Raw genomic sequence first — 19,871 nt, forward strand, 5'->3', positions numbered from 1 at the left:
TTTCCTTCTGACTCCTGTATCGTCCCGTTTCCTTTCACCTAAAACTGACGCAACGATTCCACGCGGCTTTTAACGATATCGAATCTCATTTGCTATAATCTTTGGCATGGATTACCATTATTACGTTACTTCTGTCATTACCTTGGTATTAAAACACTTCCTAGACCGTTCTCGCGTTCTCGCGCTCTCGCGCTCTCGTGCCTTTTTATCCCGGAATCCATTCGTCTCTCCTAACCCGTCTGTACTTCCATTCGCAAGAAAGTTTCTGTTTCATTTTTCGTTCCTTTTACGGCTATACGTTTCACTCAGAGCCTAGACATACTAAGAGAGGGAGCCCTGCTGCGCCATCGTAATCATTACGATCCCCTTCTCTCGACATAAGGAGGAATTGTTGCGTAACAGGTTCAAAAAAATTAATTTCTCAATTTTAGTAATTCGGTTTAATCATTACGGAACTCGTACATGTTATTTTTTAACAATTTATGTTGAATCTCATCGATGCAATAACATATTTATCGAGAACCAAACCTTGACGACTTTGAAAAAAAATAGTCTGCATGGTAGAGTTCGTTGAACGAGGGTTGAAAGTGCCAGTCCAATCACTCTACATGTTCCTGTTAAAGAGAACTCATTAAGATAACAATTGTATGGTAGCGTAACAGTGCAACCTACGAGAACACGTTCCGAAACTGACATACCGATAACGAAATTTACATAATGGATTATGCAATTAAAAAAAAGAACACCTATTATGATATTCAATTCGTAATATAAATTATACATATAACTTGTTCTTTTCGATAAGCTGCTCGATGAATTGGGCTCGAGCTGGTGTGGCGTAACGCAGAATTGTAAGTTGCACAAACAAATAATGGGAGATTCTAGAGGGCAAAATGAGACGAAAATCAAGGATACTAATTTGTTGATCGAGGCTAAATTGTTTTTTTCCAAACCGGTGTGATCGAAAGATGTTAACTCGTTCCCTGATCGATATTCATGGTCCGGGTGATAGAAGTTTAGCCAATTACAAGGGACATTATTCGAAACTGAGCGAGGTTTCCTTTATCCTACGGGCGTTAATGGCGGGTACGGTTACGACGACATGCCAGAACTTGGAACGTTTGAACAAGTTTCGTAACAGCGCGGCTCGCGGCTCGCGGCTCGCGGCTCGCGGCTCGCGTCGCTCGTGTGAATCGCATTGTGTGCGGTGGGGTAAAAATACCGGAAACGGTTCAGTTGACCTCAGCATCCCTCGCTCGATGTGGGTCGCGCGTTACGCGAGAATTTCGAGCTCCAAAGTTAACAAAGCGGCTAAACGCCGGAAATCTTGAGAAGTATGCGTGGCGACGTCGTGTACGACTACCAGGGAAGAACCTACTTATTCACAACATTTACATTGCGGAACGACCCTCTGTAATTTCCATGGGCAAGCCAGTGCGTATCCTGTTTACATTATCCGCGCAAATAAAATTCCATCTTTGCCGCAATCGTATCATTTTAAAGCGATTATTGTGTATTTTTAAATATTAACTGATCTTCATAAAAACGTTAAATACGTCCATTTTGTATATTTGTAAAATATTCGGGCGGTAGTGTTTGCGCGAAACCGGCGACCATCAAAGTGTTAGGTTACGACGTTCTTAATTACAAAACTCGAGTGTTTGCCGACAGATACGTATCCTTGTTGTTCGTAGTTTCACAGTCAACAGCTTGTTAAAGCCAGATAATCTCGTTGCGTATGTTTTGCCGTTTGTTTTCCACGTAGTGCGTTATCTCGGCACGGCGTCGCAACGTTAGAAAACGATTAACGCACGAGGTTGTGTGACGTTTTCTTTGTGTCGTTATCAGCCTGCCCGTCGGCGAATTTTATACCAAAGGGATCTGCGTCGCGTTTTCAAAGTCATCGATTCACACCTGGAAAGTACATCAACCGACGGAGGGGTCTACCTCTCCTTACGCTTCTCTTATTGTCGAACTGCCTCTTCTCACACTTTTCCCGCCATTGCATTGTCCTATCGAGTGTGCTTAGCTTTGCAGACTCGTTCGTGCGAAATTTAAAAAAAAAAATTACGGCTTGCACGATACTTTTCCCTAATTTTGAACGAAGAAACATTCTTAACTCTTTGGGACACGATTAAAACTGGGATTAAAAGTGTCCCACCTTTTTGATGCACCGTGTAATGCATGCTGGGACATTTTATTGCGACAACTATTACTATCTTTTTTTTTATGTTTTTACATTATGTGATTATACCTCTGTTGATATAAAATTTCAATGCAACATGGGTCTGTTTTATTATCTGAAATCCTGTGCGGCAAAGAGTTAACTCTGTAACGGCGAAATTCCCATAAAGCCACATTGTGTGCAACAACGCGATGCTTTGGATATTGGCCGACGCGCGGCGTTCGAGTCTGAAACCGGCCAATGTTGAAGGTCTTCCAGGAAATCTCGTGTGGCCCTTTTCTTCAAACAGTACGAGTAGGACAGAGATGCATAACACGGCTCGTCGATGTCTCGCAGTAGATTTAAAAACATAAACACAGCTGGCTGGCCGCCGCGACAAACTGAGGTTAATTCCAGCTGGAGCTGGTGGGAATAACAACCAGCGGACTTCCAAGGCATGGCTATGTTTAGGGTTATGGATAGAAACGATAGTATAATACGAAGAAAACATTTTAGGAGTTCCGTATCGAAACATCGAGTCGATATTATTTATTGAGTTTTGGTCGTTGCCGTACGAGCGTACCGATCGCGGTAGCACGAACGTTCCGTTTCCAATTATGCGAACACGTCATGTCCCCGCAAAACACGGTACATGCGCTTCTAGCAGACGCCTGTACGTTGCAACGAGTTTCGCAAATACTGCGGTCGTTAACCTTACGCGAAAATGGATAAGGCGGTTCGACTATGGCAACGTCGCCGCTCTTTATAGACACCGAAACCGCGCCGTGAACGTAAGTGCTTTTAAATGTACGTCGAAACGTATGCTCTGCATACGGAAACTCCCGGTAAGCGTTACAATTCTTTTCGATGTACATTTCGTGACATTAAAGGAACCAGCAGCGGGAGTTTGATTCCCTCGCGTTCGCGTAAAGTACATTTTCAACCAAGATACATGAAAATATGCACGTAATCGTGTAATTGGATTCTTTATTTTGCACATATATTATTCTAAAAATTTTTCTAACCTCTTTCCGCTGAACGTCTTTTTACGAAATCTTTTTTTAGTTTCGACGTCACGCTACGTGCACATCGATGCATTCTAATATGCGCTTAACGGTAATAACCACGGTGCTGGTTAAACTAAACGTTTACAAACGTAAAAACTCGCCAAGATTCTCGATCGGTTAGCAAGATGGAGGGGTGGTCGCGACTAGAAACTTTTGTCGTGGAATTTAAACATCGACGTATTTCGATTCCAAAAAATTTATTTATCTTCCCTGATCGCTGGAACTGAATAAATTGTCGAAATTGATACGCGTCAGAAATCTTTTTTCCATCGCGTAGCGAATATTGAAAAGAGAAAAGATAAACGTCAGGTAGGTAGAAAATAGACGAAGCGTTTCGCAAGATAAAAAGAACGGATACTTGGCGTAAAGACACGAAAAAAGATGGTAGCTGGAGCGGAAGTGATTGTAGATTAAGAGAAAATTGTAACGTACGACATCGTTTGGAATACGGGAGTAGTTCCATCCAGTAAGTAAAGTACATAGGTTGCTGAAGTATCTAGGTACATTTGCAAATACTGCTGCTGTGAACGGAAGCTTATGGCACGTAGATACGTGTTCGTGCATTGTTCTACATACGTATTCAACGCAGCATTCGTAACCTCCGGTAGGTCGTACATCCAACTAATACGCGGCGTGAATCACTGTAGTTTACCGCCTTGAATAACTCTCTTGCTTATAATGCTACAGAAACAGTATTTCTACTGGTATTCTGTAAAAACAACATATTTTCACATTTGCGAGGTCTATTCATAAAGTCTATTCTTTTTCCCAACTATTGCATGTATGAATAAATTTAAACAAGATTAATATATACTTGAAAAATTACTTTTAATTAAATCGTACGTTAAGAGGTTAAGGACTAATTTGTTAAAAGCATCGGTATTGTTGTTTATTCGGCACAGTTTACAATATCATATTACACTAGGCACTCGTATGTATGTATGTATGTATGTATGTATGTATAGCCTGTTATCTATACTAACCTTAATTGGATAGCAATCACATAGATAGGAAAAGTTGAGTGGATTTGTAGATGATGTAGTAATGAGTATTTCTAGCGGCGAGTACATATGTATGTATTTCTTTTTCTTGTAACGGAATCGTTTCATCTTAGCGTTGACGGAAGGAGCATAATGCGATAAATATAATCATATCGCGTGTTGTATGGTTTGATAAAGAAGCTTGAAAATAGAACTGGTGTAAAATTACGTCCGACAGGCAGGAAAACACTCGTATAAACATGTTTGACTGCGTCGGCGGCAGCAATTTCAGACATTCCTTCGGACCTATTGAAGTGGTATGAAATGTAATACGTTTGTTTGTGTCGCTACACCACTCAGTCACCATCAATGGCAGCCAATACAGAATTATTCGATGAAATTTCGATGCTCGCGATTCCATGTAAGTACCTTTCGTCACGCTTCGCTCAATTTATTTATTAATAATTAATTGTTACCGTAGCAAAATATCAATAGTAGTAATTTATAAATGACTAGAAAACCAATATTTCTTCGAATATTTGAGAAAAAATTTACGTAGCGCCGCGATGTCTTGAACCCCACCACAGTCTTTTTCTGCGCGATCTTTCGAATCTGTGAAATGTCGGAAATTTGAGAAAAGATAATTGCGTAATCAGTCATTATGTGATTGGGCGTACACATATTGTTAGCTGGTTCAGAGTTGCATAATATCGATGTGCTGCACGATCGTAAGTAAGTAAGCAAGTACGTGTCGTGTTCGTTCCTGCTCGCACGTACGGTCAGGATCAGACATGTTCGTTCATGTTTGCGCATGCGCACCGTGCTCTTTCCATCTTTCAGGCTTCGACGTAGTACAACGAAGCGTATAACGAGATAACTGGTCTTCTAACGAGATTATCGCCCGAGCACCGACGCTGCCGAGTTTTTCAGCTCACGGCGACAAGAAGGGAACAATCACAAGCAAATTGTCTTATAAACGTACTTACTGTCGGTTGTTTCTTTATTTTCTATTATGCTATCGAACCCCTTACAGAGTTACTGGCAACGTTAATATGCAAGGTTCGTCCATATTGACTGCATTGTTGTTACTAAATACGCCTGGATACAATGATTATAGGATTACTGTTATTACAGATGTTAGTCGCATTGGATACAAGATGCAATAAACTACCTACAGGTTCATTCCTAACCTCTTTTAACGTTCAGACGTAAACATTTTTCAAACTTACGGTCCAAAATGCATAAATCTTTTTTGCATGAAAAATATTGAATTTCTAACCCATATAATGGTATATTTTCGTAAAGAAGATGTCGAAATCTACCAGTGTACAAAGTTTCGGTTAAATCGGTGACCCAAAGGTCTTGCTCTCTCCTTGTAAGTAGGTTGCCTAAATATTTTTGCTTAATGTGATGTTTTTCACAACTACGAGCGAAACGCAAATCCAGTTAGTCCTCGCGACGGACCATCGGAACAGATATTCCTGATAAAGAAATGTTTAGTATTTTCTTATACGATGGGACTCGATCTCTCATAGCAATTTCTGTTGCTCGTGTAATTTAAAATAAATAAATTAAATAGAAACAGATATGCGAACAATGTCGACAAATCCGGCGTTAAAAGCAGAAAAAGTTGTTGGAGACGCAGACGAGTTTCTTCTGTCAACTTTCAATTTCTAGTGACAGTCACCTGCTACGTGAAACGTATTTTTTCCGAGGCTGGTTCTGTGTGCAGTTGTTTGCATTATGGGTTTGCATACGAGTGCGTTCATTAGACGTTTCGAAAGTCAGCGTCTATGGTTCACGGACCTTTTTATGGCCGACGTAAGTGACTTCATTTCTGTGACTCATCGTTTTGCGCCTGGCATTAGAAACTCGCCTATAAATGGCTTATCGTTAAACGCGTTAGAAAAATGAAATAACTATTTGTAATGGATGTACCTGTTGCCAACATACGAATTTATAGTGTAACGATATATGTACATACTATGTAGAGAGAAAACTGTGTTTTCGCTTGACTCGAGAAACACGCGTAACAGATATCAGAAAATAATAAAAATTTAACAAGTTATTTATCGATACATTCAGGCTGTTACGTGTCAATGAAATGTGGTTACAATTTATCAATCGACAACAATGTCGGGATCACGTCGTTTCGTAATTTCAAGCGTGACTGTCTACGTAATTCTATACTCGGATTAAAACGCGACTGGTCAGCATTTGCGTGTTAAAAATTTTCGTTTCCAAATCATGAGCGACGGCGTGTGGCCTTTGATCAACTTTCACCGGTTTTTATTAACCGCTAATTTGTCGATATACGTGGTTTTAATGTCAGGAATATTAAAAGAAATTACGACCAGAAAAGTCCGCCCCGCCGAACTTCTTGGAACTCGATCATTATGATACAAAAAAATCTTCCAATCCGTTAATTATCGTAAATTAATTCTGTTGATAATACTTGTAACTTGGCTAACTAGCTATAAAACACAAATGTGTCATTGAATGAAATTCGACATTATGATAACTTTTCACGTAAAACCAGTCTCCTGCGTGAATATTTATTTATTATAATGGTATTAATTCGTCGACCGAATGTTTTATGAAAAATCTCAATATTTCCAAGTCTGCGTATTTATTAACATTTTATTGATAACAATAGAAACATTTATTAAGCTTCGCTACAGAATTTCTGTACAATTTTGCATTTGCTGCTAATTAATTTCGACGTTGGAGTGTCCTTTTATTGAAATTTCAATGTAATTTAATTGAATAGAAGCTAATTTCGTAAATTGAAACTGACTTTTGTACAAAAATACATTCGATTTATTCTATTAATTAACGTTCGATATTTTATTTTTGTATTATTTCTACGCAACAGAATTTTCGATGTTTTTACGGACGTTCGGTCAAGCTATTTACTAGTTATTTTATAAAATAAACACTTATTATATTAAAAATATTACGATCGAAGGAAATATCTATGTATAAAAGGTTTGATTAAAAATAATCAAAGCAACTTTAGTGCAATGCTGGTATATTAAAAACAAATATTATAATATTATTAGAAATTATTGGAAATTGCACGACTTTTCTTTTCTTTTTTTTTTAAATATTTATACGTTTTTGCAGGGACAAAGCTGCTAGCAGAATGAGAATCAGCGAAGGAAATCCTGCGGAGACCACTGTGCTTTCTTCAGAATCGATGACCACTTCCGCCGGAAGCTCCGGCGACGATTATCCGACGATTTCAGAGCCTCCCCTGCCTCTCGCAACATTCTCCATCGAGGACTGTGTTTACAGAGGCGAAGGAAATGCTAACGTCGTTATTGCGCTGTCACAAGTAAGTCGATAAACTACGTTCCTTAGCTTACTTGGAACACGCGATCGATACTTTTCCTATCATTTCGTCGTTCTCACGGGCCACGTATCACACACATTGTTGCGAATGGAAATCGCCGATCAGTTTTGCTCGACACCATCGATCTCGGTGAGAATTATTTTGGTAACCAACGGAGGAAGTTATTTAGGAAAATAACAGTTGGAAGTTGGCGTTAAAGTCCGCCATAAGCGTGGGGGTCTTTATTATCGTTCGTTTCGTCTCCTTTCGATTCATGTCGCAGGGGAAATACTGGTCGATAACAATTTTGTATTGTACCGTGAGTTTTTGTTCTTCTGGCAGTCGTCCATATCCTGTTTCATTCTTTTTTTTTTATTCCGTTGTATCTGGGTTACGAGGTCTTGGTATGGGACTGATTTCTCTTCGTTTGGTGTGGGTGTTGTCGCTTCTTTTGCAATAGTCTGCTTTTTCGTTGCCCCGTTATGCCAGTAAAAATCTCATTCGAGCAACAGATAACAAACAAACGATGGACAATAACTGGTGTGTGTCGGAGGGAGAGAGACCTCCTCGTTGATGCATACACGCACGCACGCAAGCGGCGTACATATAAAAAAATAATCTTATCGTTTATATGCATACTCGTGGCTAAATTCTAACAAATAAGATATAAAATTTCATTCTTACATATTCTAATAGAAATAATAATAATTTACTCGTTAACAACGCTATTTCGAATTCAAACTTGTTTATCATTTAGAACGGGACTTGTGTGCTCGATAGAAATTTTATAATACATTTTGTTTATCATTTTAGGTGTTGGAAACACTGACAGAGTGCAAGAATTAAAATTCAGTGATGGAAACAAACAGATTCGGAAACATTAGATTCTTCTTTACATTTCCATTCTTTTCTGCAGACTCGAAGAATTGTGAAATAAAAATGAAATATCAAGTATTTCTAAATACAGAATTAGGAAAATATCGATAGTACTAAATATTATCACCTTGCTACGTCTCGTTACGTATTCATCATCAGCTATGAAGTCCAGGTAGAGACTCGCACCTTCCCTTCTCCTCAATATTCCTTTCAGGTAGCCGTACTACAGTCGCTTATGAGCGATGCGGTGAAAGAATATCGACGAGGAGGGAAGATGAGTTGTCCGTCCTCCCTGGGATTGCCGCGACAACGTAAGATACCTGCTGGTTCCTTCACCCTCGACACAATATCAAAACACAAGCGAAATATTAATACCATTTTACATCAAGGTTGCAAGTACATATCTGTTTGCGCAAAACTTTCTTTTTATATTATAGACTGTTCGTATGTTATTTGTACCGTTGTTATCTGATCTAGGGTCATCCGATGGACATGGGAGAAGAAAATTCGTGTTATAGAGAGGGTAATCGGGATCGCCGGTTGGCTCGAAAACGGGGAAGGTAGCGATTTTTATCCCGAGCCGAGGCGGCCTATCCACGCATGTGCCGCGTTCGACGAGGAAAGTGAATGGGATACACCGAGAATGAACGAAACAGATCAATAACGAGCTGGTTCTCGCATTAGATACCCTCCGCGGTTATAATTTTAATGCAACACGCCACAGGCGCACCGGCGCGGCGCGGCGCGGCGCGACTCGACGCGATGCGGCGTGTTGCTCGTTGAACCTTTGTGGTCCTCGAGTTCAACTCAATACGGAATGTTTCCCACTAGCATTATTTAATTATTTCATCGGTATTTCTAACGCAATATGATAAAATCGATACTTTTGTTTATTACTCTGTTAGTTATTGTAAAGTCTAGGGATTGATCCAGCTCCGTGTAACAGAGTCTGTAACATATGAGTAATTTTGTTATTCTTTGTTTTTGTCTTACTCGAAAGGGTTTTAAGGAAATGTTTTGCCTCGCGGTGTCGATCACCGGTGACCGGGGAAAGTTTATCGGTGGATATCGGAGCCACAGCACTTTGCGCGTCAAGTATTGTGTAAGTACCTTTTACACATGAGGTGAAGTTCTCGTCTGTAGCAGTTATAAAGTTTTACAACACGGCGACTCCCCGGTCCTGTGTATGCGCGCCAAAGCGAGCAGGGTACGGTTTTTATTCCAGGAATGGGACCTTCCACGCTGGGGTCAAGCTTTGCACATGCATAACCGTTCAACGAGGCGAGTGAACGGGATACACCTAGAGCGAACGAGACTCAGGTTCACTCGAATAGCCTCGGTCGAAAATATGTTCGTTCGGATAGATGAACAAATATTTTATGCTATCTTTTTTATACTGTAAACCGGATAAGCTTGTAATACCGAAAAAAGTATCTCTCATCCCGCGATACCGTCAGTTTGAACGGTAGCTGGTTGGCTATCAAAGGAACATAACAAGTTACGAACTTGACCGGATAGTATACGAAGAATTTTGGGAGCAATTTTATACTACCTAACTGAAACCCACTGGTCAAAGGAATGAAACCAGCGCGTGCATGCATCTGGAGAAACTATGCCAGTTGCTTGTACGGGTAAAGTTAAACAAAATCCGAGTGACCGTTGCCATGGCAGAACTGCAGTTACAACAGAATCACCGTAGAGAAACGACTTAATAGCCGAAACAAAAAAGAAAAAACCACGGCGTTTCTTGCGAAAGAAAACTTGAGCTCGAGCGAGGCAAGAAGAAATAAAAGAAGGCTATTCTTCGTCGGAGAAGGAACAAAGATTCCTTCGGAGGAAGACGCGTTGACTCTGATGCATTTTCCGTGGTCATTTGTTCTCTGAATTCATAGAAGGGTGAGTTGGGTAGAAAAAGGTTGCTCGTACGTGTGCCATTTGTAAATGGTTGAATATCATCTAGCTCCGCGTGCAGGGGCAAGATGGAACATCGTCGAGTCGTTTATCCTTAATAACGTGGTATCGAGAACACCAGAACTCGCATAGGTGGAAATAGGTATGCAGAAAACCGTTTTAATACGTAAAATGAGTAGAAATGTGGCGTGACCACGATAGTTGGTTTGCGAATTTTCAGACTGCTCGGAGAGTTTGGAAACGGTCGATTCCGGTTTGTTGAAAAGATCGGTTATCTGTGAAAGTACATCGAACGATTCGTACGCTCCCCATCCATACTTGAACGTTCGTTTACAATTCGCGGTGTCCATTCAGCGCATAAACATCCGCCTTCGCACTGCCGACGAATCGTAAATCACTCGTCCTCGCCCACTCTCCGACAATTACGCCTATTTCCTATTTGTCTCGCGAAGCTTTATTTTCCGCGCGGTGTTCGTCAAAGTGCAGATAATTACACGGAACCTATCGCGCTTCTATCTAATCGGTTGTAGATCGCGATCCGACACGGTTGCGCAACATTCCACTCGACGTCTTCATGCAAGTGTAAGTACATACCTACACGGCCAAGCGCAAAAAACCCAACGAAAAAACAGTAGAGGAGGGGGACGGAGTCGATAGTACACGATGAGCGATCTTAATTATTTGCATAATAAATCAAGCGACGTTAAAACCATGATCAGTCCCTAGAGGTCGAATAACATATTTTCAAAGGTAAAGTAGTTGGAAATAAATCCACTGGTATTTTGTTATTTTTTTCTATACCGTATACATATGCATCTATAGTAGTATACCATATAAGTAAGTAAGTAAGTACATAGTTGCGCCCGGATACAAAATGAAGTTGAAGAAAATAGAGCGACGGTCAGCGAGTGACTGAGCGAGCTAGCGAGCTTTTGCGTCGCTGCGCACGTGTACCGCGCATATACGAGTGGGAGAATAAGAGATATAGTTCGACTGGCTAAAAGAAAGAAAAAGACAAGAAATGGCCGTTGGCCGTTGACCTCGACAACTAGGTGGGAGGGAGAATTGTTAGGTGGTGGGAAAACTAAGCTGCTTAAGTGGGGATCTGATGAATGATCGATGAACTTTGCATTTCAGAACCGTAGGAGGTTTCGTGGGGGTAGCTTCGCCAAGTCCAGTTCGTGACGTTTATATCGCCGATTTGGTTCGAATTTTACTCCCGGTACAAACTATACAATAACAGTACGCTAAACGCATAGGTAGGGCTGCTCGAAGTTTTTCCGAAAAAATTTCCGAATCTTGTATCGTTCGTCATACGTGTCTTTCAACGTGCGCAAAAAAAAAGTTCTGGTTTTAACAATAATTAATTTTCCTACTCGTAGATTTTTTCCTTTATTATTACAGATAAACGGTTCGTATCACCAGATTTTCTGGTACACGAAAATTCCAATAAAATATGCTTCCTTTGGTTGGTTTTAATAGCATCGTAATTAAAACCGATGAATCTATTATAAAACAATATTAAAACTATGTAAACAATGTTAGCTGTTCCAGACTGTCAAGCATTTTAATTACTTTTTTTTTTTTACCCCGTTGTTTGTCCGCTGTTTAATATTATTCCGCATTCGCGAACGTCTACGTTGTTTCCGGTATATTTAGAAATAATGTACCTATGCTTAGGAACGATTCGATATAAAAATTAATTTTTCCCTGCGACGTCGTTGGAACCTACCTGCAACCCACATACTGTCTTTTAGTAGCTGCATGCATACTTACTTGGCCGAACGTGGGTGACGCACGAGAAACTTGCAGCCACGTCAGCCAACAGACGAGAACAGCCGATATATCGATCGAACGTTTATGAGAAACGACAAGCACCTGAGAAGTTTACATGGACACCAGAAAATCTGATGTTCTAGATTTTATTTTCGCTCGAGTGTGTTGACGTCGCTCTCTTGTACCAACTTTAGATCGATAACGGTTCAATTTGCGGTTAAACATTCCCAAAAATAGAAATACAATTCTGTCGATGAGTAGTTGATCGGTATTGCACGGTGCTGAATACTTGCCAAACGAGTTAAAAGCCAAGCTATTAGAGTAACTTGAATAACTTTAATCGTACGTTTATAAACCGTGTCCATTGTTCTATCAGATTTATCGCGAAGGGGTAAAATTAATTGCAAAAATAGTATTTATACTTTTCGATCTATAAGGACGGAACATTTTTCTGTACTACTTAAGAAAGATAAAAATTATTTTAAGTCCTTATTCATTGTAAAGCATGCAAAGCGATCCAAGCAGCTACGAAGAGAAAGAAAGCGTGTCGGATAAATTTCCTTTTTTCTCTCTCTTTCTTTGTAAACAAAAATTTGTATGGTTCAGAACCACTGATTTATATAATACCATACTTTTGTAGAACTAGTATATGTAGACTATCGTGTATTCAGGCGGTGCATGATCCAAAAAAGGTTGGGAAACGCTGGATCAGTCCATACCCTTAAATAGAAATCAGGAAACAACAAGGTGAACTAACAGGGCGTGTACGGTCTATCGTGCGTCTCCGTGTTATCTTAAAGTTAACAATTTTTCGCACTATTGACCTGCATAATTTCTTGAATCTCACCGACCATTCATTTGTCCCTGATAACAGATAATCAGCTCTGCCGTGCGGGTATGCAAAACATACCGTAATTTGTTGCATTCTGGTCATGCAACTCACCGTGCTTAATGATCCTTTAAGTAATTGAGTTTACTGTCATAAATATTATAGCGCGCAAAGACAAGCAATTTCTTTCTTCCGTAATAACCAGCGAGGCCTCGCGTAGCTTTTACAAAATTAGATCTCAAGAGATAAAGTTCTTTTTCCAGTTTCTAAAGTCGAAGAAAAAACGTCTACTTGTATTGTAGTACTTTCTTGCGACTCGTGAAACTTTAAGTAACACAGCCGAGTATCTCGTGAATATTTGAAATTAATAACAACGTATGTTTCGTGCGAGCGTTATTGATACAGGAGAATGTTGAACCGTGTGGTAATAACCTCTTGTACCTACTAATAATAGCGACCCAATTTACTTGCAGCGAGGCGCAATATTTGTCAAGTGCAACTGCGATTCTCTTTTAAATGGAATCGTGTTTCTACGTTTCTAATTTTTCTTTACGGAATAACCGTATTTGGGTATTTGGTGAACTTTTATTATCCAACAATTTTACCAGTCTCTGGCAGAGTTTTGTTTAGTCGGAATAACGTAGCATGTGTCTGAACCCCAACGCTGTTCCTCTCTGTTTCAGGAGCACAAGGTAATTCGATTCCGGAAGTCGTTGCCGGACGATGTTCCACCGGATGGCGGCAAACAACGCGCCGAACGAGAACTGGAATTCGTCAAGAGCGTAGCTTCCTGCTTTTTAGGCCCGTACGCACAGATCCCTAAGATTCTTCGCTACGACGTGAAAGACATCGCCAGACTTTCGGAAGCCATTCAACCACTTCGACCAGGTAAAAACGTACCCTCGAACATTCTCTCGCAAACCACGCAGAGTGCGCTCCTACGTCTAATCGTTTTTAAATCTCTTCGAAACGCATTCGTGTCTTTTGGCGCTCGTTGCATCGAAAATGATTTCTTTTTAGTAAGCATCGTGACTCACTGGACAAACGTCAAACTTTCAGTTATATCCACCACATGGTTTCATTTAAAAGGAAATTATGTTGGGAAAAAAATATATTCAACTAAAGTAATTTATTTTTCGATCTTTTTCCAAGGACTTGTTGAACCGTCCCTCGTCCCAGGCGTATCGTAAATTGGATGTTCCTTACGACGTGCCACAAATTCAGTGCACAATCAGAAACGCACAGGTAGTGCGGCACATTCAGAATCGATTTCTTTTGCAAAATCCGGGAATGCCTGGGGCTCGTAAACTTGAAAGGGCAACCCGCCACGTGTAACAAATGCAGATGGTCGTCTCGTTGTTACCGGGAACGACAGGTGTTGGACCGAAGTAACACCAAGTCTCGAGTCTCCCATAATCTTCTAACCTTCGTTGACCGTTCGAACAGCTTAGACTTTTTTCATCCGCGTCCACCGGCTGCTTCCAACTTTCTTTTCGGAAGAAAAATGCGAGGCTTGCCACCGCTCGATGATCAATTCTTCGATATCTCCATTGTAATTTGCTATTTATTTACACCGCTCACAGTGCACCGGTAGCCTGAAAACAATGAAAAGAAGGTCGAGTACGGCTGCCGTTGGATGAGAATAGTCGAAGAAAAGTAGCTATAGGTAAAAATGAAACCGTCGAGGAGGAAGGGCCAACGAAAATTTACAACGTGCATCTCGCGTAGAGGGCTACTCCCAGTCGGGCCAGGCGGCAACCGCAGCTGCTGCTGCTACTGCTACTGCTACTGCTGTGCACGCTCTCGAAAGGATGACGACGTCGCCAGACACTCTCGAGAAGACATTAAACCAGCTCCATCCATACTCGTTGGTGCCTCCACGGAGAGACGTTCACACTTGACACGTTCCGTGGAGAAACACACGTGTGCGATCAGTCACTCGTACGAAAAGGGCACGACCCCCGGGGCAACATCCGTCGAGTTCTTCTTCGGGAAAGCTGATGCACGGCCTATCGAATCGCCTCCTTTCCCGCTACCCGTCACTTAAATACCCCTTTCCCGAACAATTAATCCTCTCTGCCCGGAAGTAGAAAAATATTGTCAGACGCCAGACGTAATAAAAGACAATCGTTGCGAGACTCGACTTGACTCCGCGTCGACTTTCGAACGCTGTACACTCGCGAACAAAAAGACAGGAGACGGGTGTCGCGTTTCGAACGGCACACTGGGAGTATTTCGTGACCTCCCGACGAAACGTTTCACGTAGGGTGAACGTGAATCAAGAACGACAGTGGATAACCTTTTGGACGAACGGAATTCCATCGAATCAATTTTATTATCGCAACGCTGACCGTCGTAATATTTTTTTAAACGCACGAGGAATATTTTGTTTGTACCCTGTGCGAGAAACCTGCTTTTAACAAGATAAACGTCGAGCCGACAGGAAGAAATTAGAACGATATGAGAAACCGTTCTTGGAGAATGGAAACCGCTCGAGTTACGAAGAAAACACGTTATACAGGAAGCCCGAATAGGCTCCCCTTCTGACTCTGAGAGACACGGACTTCGTTTAGACTTTGTTTTTCAATAACTCTCCGTCTTACCGACCGAATGTTTAAATTACCAATTATTGGGACATAATGTGCATTGTAATAGGCAATAAGCGCAGCAATAACTTTGGAATATATAATAACGTCGTAAAGATAGTTTTTCAATCCACCTGTTAAGGATAAAATATTGCTAATAACTATTCACGGGTAACCTTCGTTCTTGTTGATTCTATCATCGTTCGTAATAATTGTTCGGCAGAAGCCACCACAGTATCATTGAACTTAAAAAGCGAATAAAACCTACTTGAGTACATATGCTAAATGAAATTACTACGAGTGATCAAAAGAAAGAAAATTTATGCACCGAGTGAAAAGTAATTTAAATTAATAACGAGTTTATATTATACATATATATTTTTTTGTTCAGATTCAGATCCATCGGGGATTGTTTCGAACGGAGCAATATAAATTTGGAAGAATAAATGCATTTTAAAATAAATAAAAATTTCTCGAACTTTTCGAACACGCCTCGTAATTTAAATGCCTCGCCTTCGAGTGGACTATACCAGCATTAGTCTTTGCCGTGTAGGTACTGTTCGCGGAGTTGCAACAGCACGAGTTTCTATATCTTCGAACATACATGTACCAAGAAACAATACAAATTACAACGCCAGTATTCGAATCTCAGTTAAAAGGTCACGAGTCATGAGAAACGGGAATGAGTATGAAACTCTGTTCCCTTTCCTTCAAGTTGTAGAAATCTTGCGCAACCGAAATCCTTAAAAAAATATCAGAATTTCTCTCGCGAGCGATGAAACGCGAGGCAACCGATAATTAAGTAACAGATTCGAAAATAAAAACACGAGAGAGATATTTTCTAGAGGAGATTCTAGAGGGCAAAATAGAACGAAAATCAAGAATACCAATTTGTTGATCAAGGTTTCGTTAAAAAGTTATTAAAAAAATTATTTCTAGCTGCGGAGGTCAATTGGAATCATTTTTGGCGAGTGGACAAATAGCCGTTTTACTGGCGGAACTTTGAACGTTAAAAACTTTTTAACGAAAGCTCGATCAACAAATTGGTATTCTTGATTTTCGTTCTATTTTGCCCTCTAGAATCATCTCCCGTTAGAATGTTCTTCCAGGGGTGGCCAGACACCCTGTATAATGAATTATTTATCGACGCGCACAGGCTGGAAATTATAATATTTTTCGACGATATCCGATCTCGCGAAATGATTGATTTGTTTAAAAGCGAGCAACAGGTATTGTGGTGTTATCAGCGATGCGATATTGCGCACTGGCGATATGGAGATATCGATTTCATGTCCTAGAACGTCAACCGTAGCTAGCAGGCTCATGTATTACTTGTACGCGAAGACGACGAAAAGCGTTGTGTGTTTAGCCATTACGATGCCAAAAATATCAACGTCAACAGAATCCTCCGGGTCATCGGCAACGCCATTTTACGATCACGCGTCGACCGACAGATTAATCTGCTCTTTCAGTCCTTTTCAAATTTTTCCTATTTATCATTAGCCGTTTCTTTTTCTTTCGATGAAGCTTCAAACGTGATGCCACGCCCATAATATTCAATATAAGCTATCTTCGGAGATAGTAATTTTTTGCGCTATAAATGATTACGTAGCTTTATCACATATTTTAATATGTTGTCGAGGAAAAATGATTAAATTCAGTTGGTAGAAATATTTTTATCTTTTTATCGTGTATGCGTATAATAAAAAATTCATTGAAATTTTTTCGTTTCTGTCTTCAGATAAACGCCGACACACGGATGTTACGGAGACTTATGCGACACAATACCCAGACTACACTTTTCTTAGAACGAAATGCGACGAGCCTAATCTATTTCGAAGCAAAAATACATTTTGCGTGGAAATTAAACCAAAGCAAGGATACTCGAGAGACGCCGATAGTAAATTTCAAAAATGTCCTTATTGTTTAACTCAATATTATAAGGTAACACGATGATTCGATAGTAAATCTTAATGTTAACGTATTTTATGAGATTCGATGAAACTTTAGAGAATCGGTATGAAAATCAGATTTTTGTTTGATAATCTACGTATTCTTCGCCATAATTAATGATTGTAAATATTTTTTTTTTTTTATTGCAGCTGCAGAAAAAGGTAATCGCAGCCCGAAGTACTTACTGTCCGTTTGATTTATTTTCTGGGGTAGAGGAACGCATGAAATCAGCATTAAAAGGGCTCCTGATATCCCCACAGAATAATCTGAAGATTTTTAAGGACGGTGTAGTTGTTTACGATCAAGAATCATCGTTAAACGATCTCGTATGTGTTTTAGCGGAATGGCTTCACAATTCTGTCGCCTGCACGAACAAAGAATACATCGATCAATTCTGCGATTTGATCTGTGCTGCCGTTTTGCATTCGTTTGCCAAAGAAGAATTCATGCCATCTTCCGCGTACGAAAAATGCGCGCGGTCTGCCCAACAACAAGATTTCGAACCGATCTCGTACGTTAATCCAGATATAGTAGCAAAGGCCAAAAAACTTGTGCATTTTAGCAAAAAGGTAATTAATATTGGTTTCAAATTGTTGCAATAGACTCGGTTTAAAAAAAATCTAGCCACCCTGTTATGTGGCTAGCAACCGGTGGAAAGGTTCAATTCCCTTCTTACTTACGCGTACATGATTCTTAAAAGGGGGCGCATAAAATTATTGTGCTGCCGACTGCTGGATCGTACGGATAGTAGTAGCAGCAGCATACTCGTGCGTTGCTCAGACGGTAATCAGTAACCAATAGTGTGGGATACTTTTTTTCGGGGCTATTACAGTGGTTGTTTTAACGGGGAGGGAATTCTACCGTAAAACGCGTACGTTTTAGCTTTAATATCTTGTAGAAAAATTCTCCTAAAAATCATGTAATGCTCTTACAGCCGTGCAATGTAAAAGGTGGAACTTTACCTAAAAATTGTGTGCTAGAACGAATCCTCCATATGCAGAAGCTACCCTTTATCAGTTCAGAATACGTTTACAACATATATTCAAAGTTTCGACCATTATTAACGGACGATATAATATATTCTAATTTAATAAGAACACAGAAGTTTCACAAGCAACGGATATTATCTTCTTATAAATCTACAGTAAGTTTTTATGTATTATTTGATTATTTTCTTTTTGGTATTTGTAACCCAGACCCGAACCCGAAATGTCTGATACCCCTAATATTTACACGATTATTTCCAGAGTAATGTTATGAAACGTTCGAACGTGTCGCAGGAGACTCGCTTGAAAACGTATATCAAAGGTATTCTGCATTCCAAAAAAATTAGAAACTAACGATTGTGATAAAAGTAGAAACGTTAATTCAGAATCTATTTGCTTTTCAGACGACGAGCCTAAAGAAAATGTTCCTCTTTCCCAAAAATCAACATCACTGCCCATGTACTTGCAAGACAATAATTTGTCATGTGATAAGTCTAACATAATACATAGCGAAACTAATCCACATTGTAATGAAAAAGAAACGAATCTTTTTATAAGCTCCGAGAACATATTACGCTTACAAAATTATCTTCTGTTCTCGTGTGCTAGGGATTGCTCGATATTGATTGCATTTCGAGAGCTCAATACGTAAGTAACAAAACAATTACTATTACAATGTTCGTTTCAGTCTCTAGTATAGTTTCAAACCACCGCAAGTTAGTTTGAATAACAATTATGAGAAACCGGAATTAATGGATTCGATTTTGATTGCATTTGAATGAAATTCCCAAGTACACTTATATAAAAAGTTATACAAAGGATTTTTCTTAATACAGGAATACCGAATTCTCAACCCTTAACGAGGGGGTAATAAAACTTTCGGATGGGCTATGCTTTCTTTGCAACATTGGAGTTTCAGATTTAGAACCGAAAAGTCTTCGTTGTATCGAGAAACATCGTCAACGGGATACTAATGTTTTAAATGCTGTAATATCTATTTTTGAGAAGGAACTTATAGTTGAAAATCAATCGTTGATGCAAAATTAACCATTGCAATTATAATTTCTCTTCAACAAATGTTAAAGACTTTTATCGTACGACTTTTTTTTTTTTTAATCAAATTATGTGTATCACGTACTTATAATTCGCGTAGATTTTTAACTGTTGCCGACGAGTGTATTCTGTCTTTCAAAATACATTTAACATTTTTATTTATGGTTCTGTACCATGATACTGTAACATGATACTGTTTTATTATGACAATAGAGTAACGAGAAGGAGTAAGGGTGTAGTCAGGGTGGGGAAAAATGGGGCACTTGCCCCCTACTATTTATTTATAAATAAATAAATTTTTTAATTCAATGTTCTCTGGATACAAATGGCCAGAAATGCCTGCTATTGATGCAATCT

At 39.7% G+C, this 19,871-nt stretch overlaps 1 protein-coding gene across 2 annotated transcripts; it reads left to right on the plus strand.

Annotated features, from left to right (window-relative positions):
• The first annotated feature begins 1,344 nt into the window (after positions 1-1,344).
• Positions 1,345-19,850, plus strand: LOC122400585 (inositol-pentakisphosphate 2-kinase). 2 transcript variants are annotated; one of them, XM_043402107.1, is made up of 10 exons: positions 1,345-1,434; positions 4,346-4,632; positions 7,338-7,548; positions 13,621-13,825; positions 17,264-17,466; positions 17,625-18,044; positions 18,410-18,619; positions 18,723-18,783; positions 18,866-19,109; positions 19,298-19,850. In XM_043402107.1, coding segments are annotated over exons 2-10 (1,767 nt in total). In that variant the 5' UTR covers positions 1,345-1,434; positions 4,346-4,630; the 3' UTR covers positions 19,509-19,850. The 2 variants fall into 2 exon arrangements, with proteins under 2 accessions (XP_043258042.1, XP_043258047.1); XM_043402112.1 differs by lacking the exons at positions 1,345-1,434; positions 4,346-4,632; positions 18,723-18,783 and adding an exon at positions 7,206-7,240 and having other exon boundaries at positions 18,784-19,109.
• Positions 19,851-19,871: the final 21 nt, after the last annotated feature.

Source organism: Colletes gigas, unplaced genomic scaffold (assembly GCF_013123115.1).
Source record: "Colletes gigas isolate AHSC1104 unplaced genomic scaffold, ASM1312311v1 Colletes_gigas_Sc00002, whole genome shotgun sequence".
NCBI lineage: Eukaryota > Metazoa > Arthropoda > Insecta > Hymenoptera > Colletidae > Colletes > Colletes gigas.